This window comes from Hyla sarda, chromosome 6, assembly GCF_029499605.1.
Source record: "Hyla sarda isolate aHylSar1 chromosome 6, aHylSar1.hap1, whole genome shotgun sequence".
NCBI classification, from domain to species: domain Eukaryota; kingdom Metazoa; phylum Chordata; class Amphibia; order Anura; family Hylidae; genus Hyla; species Hyla sarda.
In genome coordinates this window covers 99,705,118-99,717,606 of record NC_079194.1, presented here as the reverse complement: position 1 = coordinate 99,717,606, position 12,489 = coordinate 99,705,118, and the positions used below count along the sequence as shown (strand labels likewise).

Genomic DNA, 12,489 nt, shown 5'->3' with positions numbered 1-12,489 from the left:
CGACCGCAGTGAAACATTCGGTCGGCTCATTTTTGCCCCTTATGCGCTTTTCCCCCGCACCTAAAACCGTAGTCGACCACGGTTTCAGGTCCAGTTGTAAAAGCACATATGGGCCAAAAATGCGGTCGGCTCATTGAAATGAATTACATACGGGAGCGCGTAGAAAGGTATACGGGAGCGCAAGTTTTTAGCTCTCCCCTGCCGTATGTGCTCCCGTATGGGGGGAAAACGTAATGGGAACCCTAAAATAGGCCTAAAATCATCCAACATAAGAGGCAGACTTTTTCTGGAATGACTCACGGATAACCTATTAAACTTTAAGGAAGATATGTCCTGTGCACAATGATTAGCATGCAACTAAAAATGGTCGGGCACACGCTCTGTATAGATGGAGGGTGGATCTCTGAATCATTTCCTCTGGAGGATCTAGTCCAACAAGAAGCACATTCTCTCTGATTCTCAGGATTATCGTAGACAAGGTCACAGGCAATGCACTGGACTATTACTATGTCTTCTAGGATACTAAGGAAACATTTGGCTACATGATTATTTTACATTGTTATTTTATTGAATACAGAACACAAAGTCACTTGAAATACTGTAGGCTGGAAGGGCCAGGCAGATCAAATGGAAGAAACTTTCACCTATACATAATTTGCACTTGTACATTGGGAAATTACATATCTCAGCAGATCACAGAGGCTCCGACTTCAGACATCCCAGGTGTCCGCTGTTATCACCATAGGAAGCTGTAGCCAGCCATAAGCTGTACTATTCATATGAACAGCCAACCATGTAATACATAATCTGGCTGGGTCCATCAGACAGCTACGACTGGCTGGATAATAGGGGGGGTCCCAAGTGGGGCCATAGCAGGGCATACGAATAGGATTTTTTTTTTTTTCACATAACAAGCCCATTCATAGAATCATTGCCTTTAAGGCCTCAATTCAACTGATACGAGAAAAGTTAGTGATTTGATTCGTCACAAACTTCTCGGTTCGGCGGTTGCTGACTTTAGCCTGCATAAATGAGTTCAGCTTTCAGGTGATCCAGTGCGCTGGGAAAGGTGGATACAATCCTAGGAGAGTCTCCTAACTGTATCCACCTTTTCCAGCCCACCGGAACACCTGAAAGCTGAACTAATTAATGGAGGCTAAAGTCAGCAACCGCCAAGCCGAGAAGTTTGTGACGAATCGAATCACTGTAACTTTGCTCATCTCTAATGAGAAGCACAGACGACAACAGAAGTATAAAGGAGGAATTGCTATACATAACCGCAATACCGGTTGGGCCCCTCCCCCTCAGGAATGAATGAATTGTCAACCCAGCGCTGCGCTGTCCCCACATCAGGGAACTAATCATATGTGACCTGCGAGCACTGTTCTGTTTCTCCCCCCCCCCAATTAATTATCAGCCCAGCGCTGCGCTGTTCCCATTGGGGTACTACTCACATCACCCGCAAGCGCTGCCCTTCTCGTCCTCCTGTTTGTTGCGGGCCGCCGGCGCTGACACTCTATACTGTACACTGTATCCCTATGCCCCGGGCTGCAAAAGATAATCAAAATAAATTTTAACTCACCTTCCCCCGTCGATCCGGACCTGCCGTCAGCCTATCACCGGCCACAGCAATGTTCCGCCTCGGCCGGTGATAGGTTGAGCCCACTGTCATGAAAGAAGCCGGCCGGCTATATACCGTTATATACCGTGGAACTGCCATAAGTTACAAAAATACCATGATACACATATTTGGTCATACCGCCCAGCTCTAGTTTGTGGTATTACAGCTTGTATCCACTCACTTTAATGTAACTGAGCTGCAATACCACATACAACCTGAACACAGGGGTAACACTGTTTTTGAAGGAAATTAGCTATGGTTTTCTATTCCTAAACGACTCCTTTAAATGGAGCATTGGTCGAGTACTGCTGCTCCACTCAAAGTATAAGGGACTGAGCTGTTCTTGCCCATATCCATCAGTCCTATAGAATTTTAATAAGTGTGTCTAGGTGTTTCCCAACCAGGGTGCCTCCAGCTGTTGCAAAACTACAACTCCCAGCATGCCCGGACAGCCTTTGGCTGGGAAACACTAGTCTAGGTGGTAAGTGTTGATTCGAGGAGAATCCCTCAGATTCAGACCCCAACCTGTACCAATAAAATCTGACAACCCAGAATATCTCACAATCTGGAAGCTATCAGTCAAAAAGTATGAAGACACAAGGCCTCATATGCAGGACACTAATCCGCCTAGTCATGGCCGTAAATGTTGGCACCTCTGAAATTTTTTCAGAAAATTAAGTATTTCTCACAGAAAAGGATTGCAGTAACACATGTTTTCCTATACACATGTTTATTCCTTTTGTGTGTATTGGAATTAAACCAAAAAAGGGAGGAAAAAAAGCAAATTGGACATAATGTCACACCAAACTCCAAAAATGGTCTGGACAAAATGATTGGCACCTTTCAAAACTGTGGAAAAATAAGATAGTTTAAAGCATGTGATGCTCCTTTAAACTCACCTGGGGCAAGTAACAGGTGTGGGCAATATAACAATCACACCTGAAAGCAGTTAAAAAGGTGAGAAGTTAATTTAGTCTTTGCATTGTGTGTCTGTGTGCGCCACACTAAGAATGGACAACAGAAAGAGGAGAAGAGAACTGTCTGAGGACTTAAGACCAACATTGTGAAAAAATATAAACAGTCTCAAGGTCACAAGTCCATCTCCAGAGATCTAGATTTGACTTTGTCCACAGTGCGCAACATTATCAAGAAGTTTGAAACCCATGGCACTGTAGCTAATCTCCCTGGGCGTGTACGGAAGATAACAATTGATGAAAGGTATCAACGCAGGATAGTCCGGATGGTGGATAAGCAGCCCCAAACAAGTTCCAAAGATATTCAAGCTGTCCTGCAGGCTCAGGGAGCATCAGTGTCAGCACAAACTATCCGTCGACACTTAAATTAAATGAAACGCTATGGCAGGAGACCCAGGAGGACCCCACTGCTGACACAGAGACATAAAAAAGCAAGACTACATTTTGCTAAAATGAACTTGAGTAAGCCAAAATCCTTCTGGGAAAACGTCTTGTGGACAGATGAGACCAAGATAAAGCTTTTTGGTAAAGCACATCATTCTACAGTGAAATATGGTGGAGGTTCAATGATGTTTTGGGGTCGTTTTGCTGCCTCTGGCACTGGGTGCCTTGAATGTGTACAAGGCATAATGAAATCTGAGGATTACCAACAGATTTGGGTCGCACTGTACAGCCCAGTGTCAGAAAGTCCGAGATCTTGGGTCTTCCAGCAGTACAATGACCCCAAATATACGTCAAAAAGCACCCAGAAAAGGATGGCAACAAAGCGCTGGAAAGTTCTGAAAGTAGCCAACAATGAGTCCAGATCTAAATCCCATTGAACACCTGTGGAGAGATCTTAAAATTGCTGTTGGGAAAAGGCGCCCTTCCAATAAGAGAGACCTGGAGCAGTTTGCAAAGGAAGAGTAGTCCAACATTCCGGCTGAGAGGTGCAAGAAGCTTATTGATTGTTATAGGAAGCGACTGATTTCAGTTATTTTTTCCAAAGGGTGTGCAGCCAAATATTAAGTTAAGGGTGCCAATAATTTTGTCCAGCCCATTTTTGGAGTTTGGTGTGACATTATGTCCAATTTACTTTTTTCCCTCTTTTTTTGGTTTAATTCCAATACACACAAAGGGAATAAACATCTGTATAGCAAAATATGTGTTACTGCAATCATTTTCTGTGATAAATACTTCCTTTCTAGAAAGATTTCAGGGGTGCCAACATTTACGGCCATGACTGTATTTAACTATCCATCCAAACTTCCATTTTCTATTTGTTTTTTTATGTATTTATTTATTTTGCATCATTAATTCATAATGTTATATTTTTAATGGTATAATTTTGCTATTTCTATACCAAATATCCATGGTTTTCTTAATTTCACCCATTTTTTGTAATAAATGGTTAGTTTCAGTTAAAAGATTTCTTATTTATTTATTTTTTATACATTTTATTATATTTTTTCCGTCCTAGTACAGGTCTTGACTGTGCGATCCTCTATTTGCTCAAATAATAACAGTGCAGCGCTCCCGTATTACAATGTATAATTGCCTGTCAGGGATTTACTGACAGGCAATCTATTAGGCCTTGCCTTAGGCAGAGCCTAATAGGCAAATACAGACAGCAGACCTGTGAAAACCCATCGGCACTATACAAGCTTGTCCTCCCTCTGTAAAACCAATGATGTGTTACGTTGGCTATAGAATGGCAGTGTTTCCCAACCAGGGTGCCTCCAGCTGCTGCAAAACTACAACTTCCAGCAACAGCTAAGGGCCCCCCTGGTTGGGAAACACTGCAACATGGCATGTTATGTGCTAAACATCTAAGATCAGATCAAGCTACAATCCTCATTGCTGCAGCAGGGGGTCTGTCGGCTGTATGTTACAGCTGATGGTCATAATTCCTCAGTCTGCGCCATCCATACGATGTAACTGTATATTGTGTACGGGCGTGTGTCAAAGGGTTAAAAATCTTAATCAGCTGCTATATGACCCACAGAAAATTATTTTCTTTTTGAATTTCCTTTCTGTCTGACCACAGTGCTATCAGGCCCCCTCCCATAGACTTGCATTGAGGGAGTGGGGCGGGGTGTGATGTCACCGCTCCGCCCCCTGTTATACTCCGGCCCCGTAGTCATGAGGCTTCAGACTCTGAGCCTCCAGCGCTGGCATGCAGCTCACACAGGCAGGTGTCTGCATGAGAAATTGTGGGGGTCCCCAGCGGCAGGACCACCGCGATCAGACATCTTATCCCCTATTCTTTGGATAGGGGATAAGATGTCTTAGGGCCAGAGTACCCCTTTAAAGAAGCCAAACAAACGTTACTGAAATTTTCTTAAAATATTAGGAAAATAATGTAATCACAATTTATAAATGTCCCAATAGGACATTACTTTGTTGCTTTCCTGCTTAGTCTTCTGGTTTTGTGAAATTCTTCTATATATTACAGTTCTATGCTGGAAACAAAAGACGAGTAATTCCATGATGTATACACTTAGGCTTTAAACATATCTTCAGCATTTAGGCCTGAGCCTTCCTGAGGGAGCCCTGATACAGGACTGGTGCCTCATTGTGCAAAGAGAAGCATTCCACCAGGAAGAGAATTCCCCGAGTCATTTTTGGAGATGGATGTCTGTTCTGCCGGGAACACAGCGATGTCATACCGACGCCTCCGACTGGGGAAAACAAGTCCCCAAAGATCAGAGCAACTGCACAATCCTCTCCCTAGCTATATAGCCAGTTTATATAGTTACAAATGTTGTCACTGGCTTCCTACTTTTCTTAGGCCATGTTCACATATTGCATTATTTCAGCATTTCCACATTATGGTGTTATTCCAGTTATCAGATATTATATTGTTGTGTCCCATCAGGCATACTGTATTTTTTATGCAGCTTTTTATCAGCAAGGTGTGAAAATTGTTTAACTTTGCGCTATTTTCATGTTATCTGCTTTGTATTCAATATTACAATTAACCCTTTAATAACCCTACTATTTTTTTTTTAGGCTCAAGATTTTTTCCTCTTTACCTCACCCATAACTTTTTTATTTTTCCACTGACAAAGTTGTATTAGGCTAAGTTTCCACTTGGGTTTTTTTCTGGCAGTTTTTGGATATCTGCCACTGCAGTTTTTGAGCCAAAGCCAGAAGTGTATTCAAAAGGAATAGGACATATAAAGGAAGGATTTACACTTCTCCTCCCTTATGGATCCACTTCTGACTTTGGCTCAAAAACTGCAGTGGCAGTATTCCAAAAACTGCCAGAAAAAAAAAAAAAAAAGCCTAAGGGCTTATTTTCTGCATGGCGAGTTGTACTTTCCACTGATACAAAGCCAGAAAAAAAATGATATGTAGGGCAAAAGTGAAAAAAAATATGGAATTGCACAATTTTGTATGGCAATTTTTTTGGGGAGTTCGAAATACGGTAAATTTGGCATGCCATCTTTATTCTATGGGTCAGTGTGATTCCAATGATACCAAACTTGAATAATTTTTGTTTTGTTTTATGGTAAAAAAAAAAAATTGACACCTTGAAAAATAAAAAAATAAACATTGTGCATTACCCTGTTCTTACCCCTATAACTTTTTTATTTTTCCACTATTGAGCTGTGTTAAGGTTTGTTTTTGTGTGCCATAAGCTGTAGTTTTCAGCGGTACCACTTTTGTGTAGTTCTGGCTTTTTGATTACTTTTTATTACAATTTATTTGGGATGTAATGTAACCAAAAATCAGCAATTTTGTCATTTGGAATTTTTTTGTATTCACCGTGCAGGATCAGAAACATAATAAATTAATAGTTTGCACGCGGCGATGCCAAATGTATTTTTATGTGTATTTTTTTGTTTGTACAGTATTTTATTTTTTTAAATGGGAAAGGGTGATTTGAATTTTATTAGGGGAGGGATTTTTTTAATTTTTTTTAAATGTATACAAATGTTTTGGCCCCCCCTAGGGATCTATAATAAGTAATCATCAGATGGCTTACATAGATGAATGTAATGCTATTGCATTACATTGATCCATGCAATCTGTACTCGATTGCTAAGGGCTGCCAAAGGGAGCCCTAAGCAACAACAGAGCCAGGGAAGATGCCGAGGACAAGGTAAGGCCTTGGGCTTCCCTAGCCACTCATAGCCTGCCCACGATTACATCGCGGGGGGCTTTGGGACCACTAGACACCAGGGAATAGCAGCACTTAATGTTTAAATGCTGTGATCTGTAAAGATCACGGTATTTAACCAGTTAAATGACGGACATCGGCGCAATCTCCAATGTCCATCATTACTGGCAGATGTCAGCTGCTGATAGCAGCGGACATCTCTTGGTCATGACGCGGACCTGACCCACCGGCCCCCATGATGTATGCCCACCCGACCCATTACGTACATGTATGTCATGGGTCGGGAAGGGGTTAAAAACCTGAAATTGTAAACACACCATATACCACGGGTACTTTATTGGCAGACTGCTGTCCGGATCCAGACTGCAGTCCTCAATTGTTTAGATCTATAAATGGGTCCAGAGCCTTAGATGATTTGTGCAACAAGAAGGAGGTGGAATCTGCTCTACCTGCATCCCATTGAATTGGTGTCTTTAAATGGGCACTGTCACTTGAAAAAAAACTTTTGATATGTTCTTGAGACATATCAAAAGTTTTGATCTTTCGTGGTCTGCATGTTCAGACCTCCACTGACCGGGAAAACAAGCTGGGAGAACTCTGCGCCAAGTGTGTTCACTCCTGGCTCTGTTTCACGTGACCAAGACAAACTTGCAGCAAAAGGAGTGTTCACCTGCATGCTCTTTTCCCGGTTCATTCTAGTGATTGGTGGGGGGGTCAAAGTTTTTTCAAGTGACAAGAACACTTTAAAGGAGAAGTCCCATGTAGGAAAATGTATCCCATATCCGAAGGGGATAAGTGCCTGATCGTGGGGGTTCCCTCCCCCCTCCCAAGATCTCCCACCATCCACCATACTCTGGCCCTCTCATAGAGATGCATGAAGGAAGGGGGCGTGTTGACCCCCGCTTAGTGTGCGAGGAGAGCCGAAGCATCATACGGTAAATCGCACTTATCCCTTATCCTTTGTATAGGCATAAGTTTTTTATCTACATGGGACTACTCTAAGAGCTGCCTGCATCATTCTGCTCTGGCCAGGACTGACTAGAAGAAGCCAGCACAGGTTGGGAAACAATGATTTAGGGGTCAGTGGCACAGTTCATTGGGGAGCACCATAGCATAATTAATTGTTTCAAAGGGTACAGTGGTATAATTGGTTCAAGGCAAGTGCATGACAAAATTATATATATATAGGGGGCAAAGCATGTGGCAGTATTGTATTCAGAGAACAGTAATTGGCTGTATTTTATTCAGGGGGCAGTGTGTGGCAGTATTATATTAGGTTTGCAGTATGACAGTATTCATAGCCAGTGTGTAGGGTGAGGATACAAATATCTGGGCAGTATCTGGAAGAAAAAAAAAAGAGAGGTGAAGGATAGTAGTCTGGATAATAGCCAAGGCCTGGTTTACACCTAGTGGCTGCACTGCCATCCAAAAAAAAGAGGTGCTGCCGTGCATATTTAATGTACGGGGCCTGTAGTCAGGATCTCGCATCTCACAAGATCCTACACGCACCACAGGTCCTCTTTAAGGATATGCTGGGAGATGTAGCTTACTACTGCTCCCATCAGATGCAGAATAAAGTTACATTTGAGTCGTTCACTTTTCCAGACATCTACAGCTTTGTCTCAACTATGTAGTTTGCTAAATATTGTTACACTGTGCACCTAATATTGTCACTCACCCCTAAATATAATATTGTCACACACTGTACCCCAAATCGAATAATTATGCCACTGTGGCTCTTCAAACTATGAATTGTGCTACTGTGCTCCCAATAAACTGTGTTGCCATACCACTAAAACACTTTGCCACTGTCCCCTTGAATGATTGCTTCCCAAATTGTGTCTTAAAGTGCAACTGTGACCAAGAATATGCTTGTGAAGCTGCACACACTGACCACTAGGGCTTCACAAGCATATTCTAGGCATATATTAATAGTTACGCTCAGCTTTTTTATAAGCCTTCGGGGGAGTCAGGCCGACAGTCAGAGAGGCGGAGCCCCGGGTCTGCTCTGCTCTGGGCCGCACCGCATCTTTCTGCCTACGTTGCGTAGTTGACCGACAGGCAGCGGCCCATTGTAGCTCTGGTGAATGCGTGCCCTGCCTGCCTGGGGCTCCGCCTCTCCGACTGTTGGCCTGACTCCCCCATGGGCTTGTAAAGCTGGAATTTGTAAGTATAAAGAAGCCTAGTGTAACTTAATATATTGGGAAGCCGTAGTGCACAAGCATATTCATGGTGACAGTTGCGCTTTAAAGACACTAGAGATGAGCGAACTTACAGTAAATTCGATTCGTCACGAACTTCTCGGCTCGGCAGTTGATGACTTATCCTGCATAAATTAGTTCAGCCTTCAGGTGCTCCGGTGGGCTGGAAAAGGTGGATACAGTCCGAGGAGACTCTTTCCTAGTACTGTATCCACCTTTTCCAGCCCACCGGAGCACCTGAAGGCTGAACTAATTTATGCAGGATAAGTCATTAACTGCCGAGAAGTTCGTGACGAATCGAATTTACTGTAAGTTCGCTCATCTCTAAAAGACACCAATACAATAGAATGCAGGTAGAGCAGATGGGTAGAGCCAGAGGCGTAGCTTGTAGTTTTTGGGCCCTGATGCAAAATCTGCAACAGGGGCCCATATGTCAGTTATAATGCTGGTCTCTTATGGGGCAGATGTGCTTTGGGGCCCCCTTAGGCACCAGGGCCTGCAACCTCTATAGCTACGCCCCTGGGTAGAACAGATGCCCCCTCATGCTGGTTCCCCAAAGCGGTTGGAAGTAATGGAGGCCCCAGAGCACCCTCTTGTGGGTCTGGACAACTGGTGACCCTGATCTGCCAATTGAGATCCCCTGGTGTATGTCTGTATCTATTTACATGACACTTACATAGATGTGTAGATATAAAATCTTTATCACGTAAAGTGCACAATGCAAAGCTGGGTTCATGTTATTTTTTTTCATTTCATTATTTAAAGTATATGTGACTATGCTATTTGTTACAGCAAATATACACTGTATACATTGCAATGTGGGTTTTTTGTTATAATGTAAGTCAATGGGAAACAGATTCTAACATTGTTATCTTTTTCAAGTGTATATGTTAAATGTAAACAAGTGTGAACCCTCCCTAGGGTGTTCATATTAATAGATGATGCATCTATATTGTATGCAGCATATATAGTTTGTATACTATATAAAGCACAGTGCATTTACATTCTAAGACCTTGTTCCCCACACTTTTTTTTTTTTACCCATTTTTCGGGTTGTTATAATAAAAAAAAAAAAAAAAGCCATTTTACAGCTCGAAAAATTGACAAAAAAGGTCTTTTTATCCCATTAAATTATTTTAATTCCAGTGAGAATATTATTTTACCTGCCATAATTGTCATGGCTATAAAATTAAGTGTCAAGCCATTTCTTTTGGATGTTCACAGTTTAAAATACAGCTGGAAATACATCCCAATCACAAACCAACGTTTTTCGGTGGTTTCGCTTTCACTACAGCTCAAAAAATAGCTAAAAATAGGGCCGAAACCAGCCAAAATAAAGGGCCAGAAACTGATATTTTATATAGCCTATATATCAATCTATACACATTTATCCCCTGGTATACATCTCTACAACAATTTAGACCTATATGGGGAGATTTATCAAAACCTGTGTAGAGGGAAAAGTGGTGCAGTTACCCATGGCAACCAGATTGCATCTTTCATTGTTCACAGGTCTCTTTAAAAATAAAAGAAGCAATCTGATTGGTTGCCATTGGTAACTGCACCACTCTTCCTCCACACAGTTTTTGATAAATCTCCCACATATACCCCTAATATGGTTTAAATAATTTTTACTGGATTTTTTTTTTTTTTTTTTGAAATTTACAACAAAGGAAAGATTGGCCAAATTTTTTTTTTTTTTTTTTTTTTTTTTTTTTTATGGTTTAAATAATTTTTATTGGATTTTTTTTTTTTTGAGACCCCTAATATGAACATACCTCCTGGGTATACACATACACAACTCCATTTACACTAATATCCCCAAATCTATACACATAAACGCCTCTATATACACTATACACCAGAGTATACACACGTGGCAATATATATATATATACACACACATATGCCTAGGCACACACCTATATAACGATCTATACACCTCTATATACACATATATCCCTGGTTATATACCTATATAACACTATTTACACATATATCCAGGGTATACACCTATATACTCATATCTCTAGGGTATATCGGAAGATTTATCAAAACCTGTCTGAAGGAAAAGTTGCTGTGTTGCCCGTAGCAACCAATCAGATCGCTTCTTTCATTATTGAAAAGGCCTCAGCAAAATGAAAGACGCAATCTGATTGGTTGCTATGGGCAACTCAGCTACTTTTCCTCTGGGCAGGTTTTGATAAATCTCCTCCATATACACATATATTCAGGGTATACACCAATATAACACTATACACACACACACATATCCTGGCTATAAACATATAACTAGGGTATACGCCTATATACACATATATCCCTGGGTATACATCTATATAACACTATATGCACATATATTTTGGGTATACGCCTATATAAACACTATATACACATATATCCCTGGGTATACATCTATATAACACTATATGCACATATATTTTGGGTATACGCCTATATAACACTATATACACATATATCCTTGGGTATACATCTATATAACACTATATACACACAATGTATCCTGGCTATAAACATATAACTAGGGTATACGCCTATATACACATATATCCCTGGGTATACATCTATATAACACTATATGCACATATATTTTGGGTATACGCCTATATAAACACTATATACACATATATCCCTGGGTATACATCTATATAACACTATATGCACATATATTTTGGGTATACGCCTATATAACACTATATACACATATATCCTTGGGTATACATCTATATAACACTATATACACACAATGTATCCTGGCTATAAACATATAACTAGGGTATACGCCTATATACACATATATCCCTGGGTATACATCTATATAACACTATATGCACATATATTTTGGGTATACGCCTATATAACACTATATACACATATATCCCTGGGTATACATCTATATAACACTATATACACACACAATGTATCCTGGCTATAAACATAACCAGGGTATACACCTATATCCCTGGGTATACACCTATATACACATATATCCCTGGGTATACACCTATATACACATATCCCTGGGTATACACCTATATACACATATCCCTGGGTATACATCTATATAACACTATAAGCACATATATTTTGGGTATACGCCTATATAACACTATATACACATATATCCCTGGGTATACGCCTATATAAAACACTATATACACATATATCCCTGGGTATACATCTATATAACACTATATACACACACAATGTATCCTGGCTATAAACATAACCAGGGTATACACCTATATCCCTGGGTATACACATATATACACATATATCCCTGGGTATACATCTATATAACACTATATACACATATATTTTGGGTATACACCTATATGACACTATATACACCTCTATGTAGAAATATATCGCGGGTATACACCCATATAACACTGAATACACATATATCCCCGGGTATACACCTCTATATACACACATACCCCGGATATACACACATATACAGCCGGCTACACTCTATGGCCCCTGCCGGTCACCCTGAGCTCGGTGTATGGAGGACACAATGTAGCCCCCGGGCCCGTGGCCCTTCTCTCCCGGTTGTCCGGCACT

The 12,489-nt window shown here is 41.0% G+C and overlaps 1 protein-coding gene across 5 annotated transcripts in view; it reads right to left on the bottom strand.

Annotated features, from left to right (window-relative positions):
- Positions 1–12,489, bottom strand: part of ATXN7 (ataxin 7) — a 143,053-nt gene that overhangs the window by 123,304 nt on the left and 7,260 nt on the right. The window contains exon 2 of one of the 5 annotated variants that reach the window (XM_056524523.1): positions 1,455–1,548. The exons of 2 other annotated variants lie outside the window; for them this stretch is intronic. In XM_056524523.1, coding sequence (XP_056380498.1) covers positions 1,455–1,548 — 94 coding nt within the window. Of the gene's footprint in view, positions 1–1,454; positions 1,549–12,362 lie in introns of all 5 variants that reach the window. 2 more of the 5 variants (XM_056524529.1, XM_056524530.1) reach the window with 2 other exon arrangements.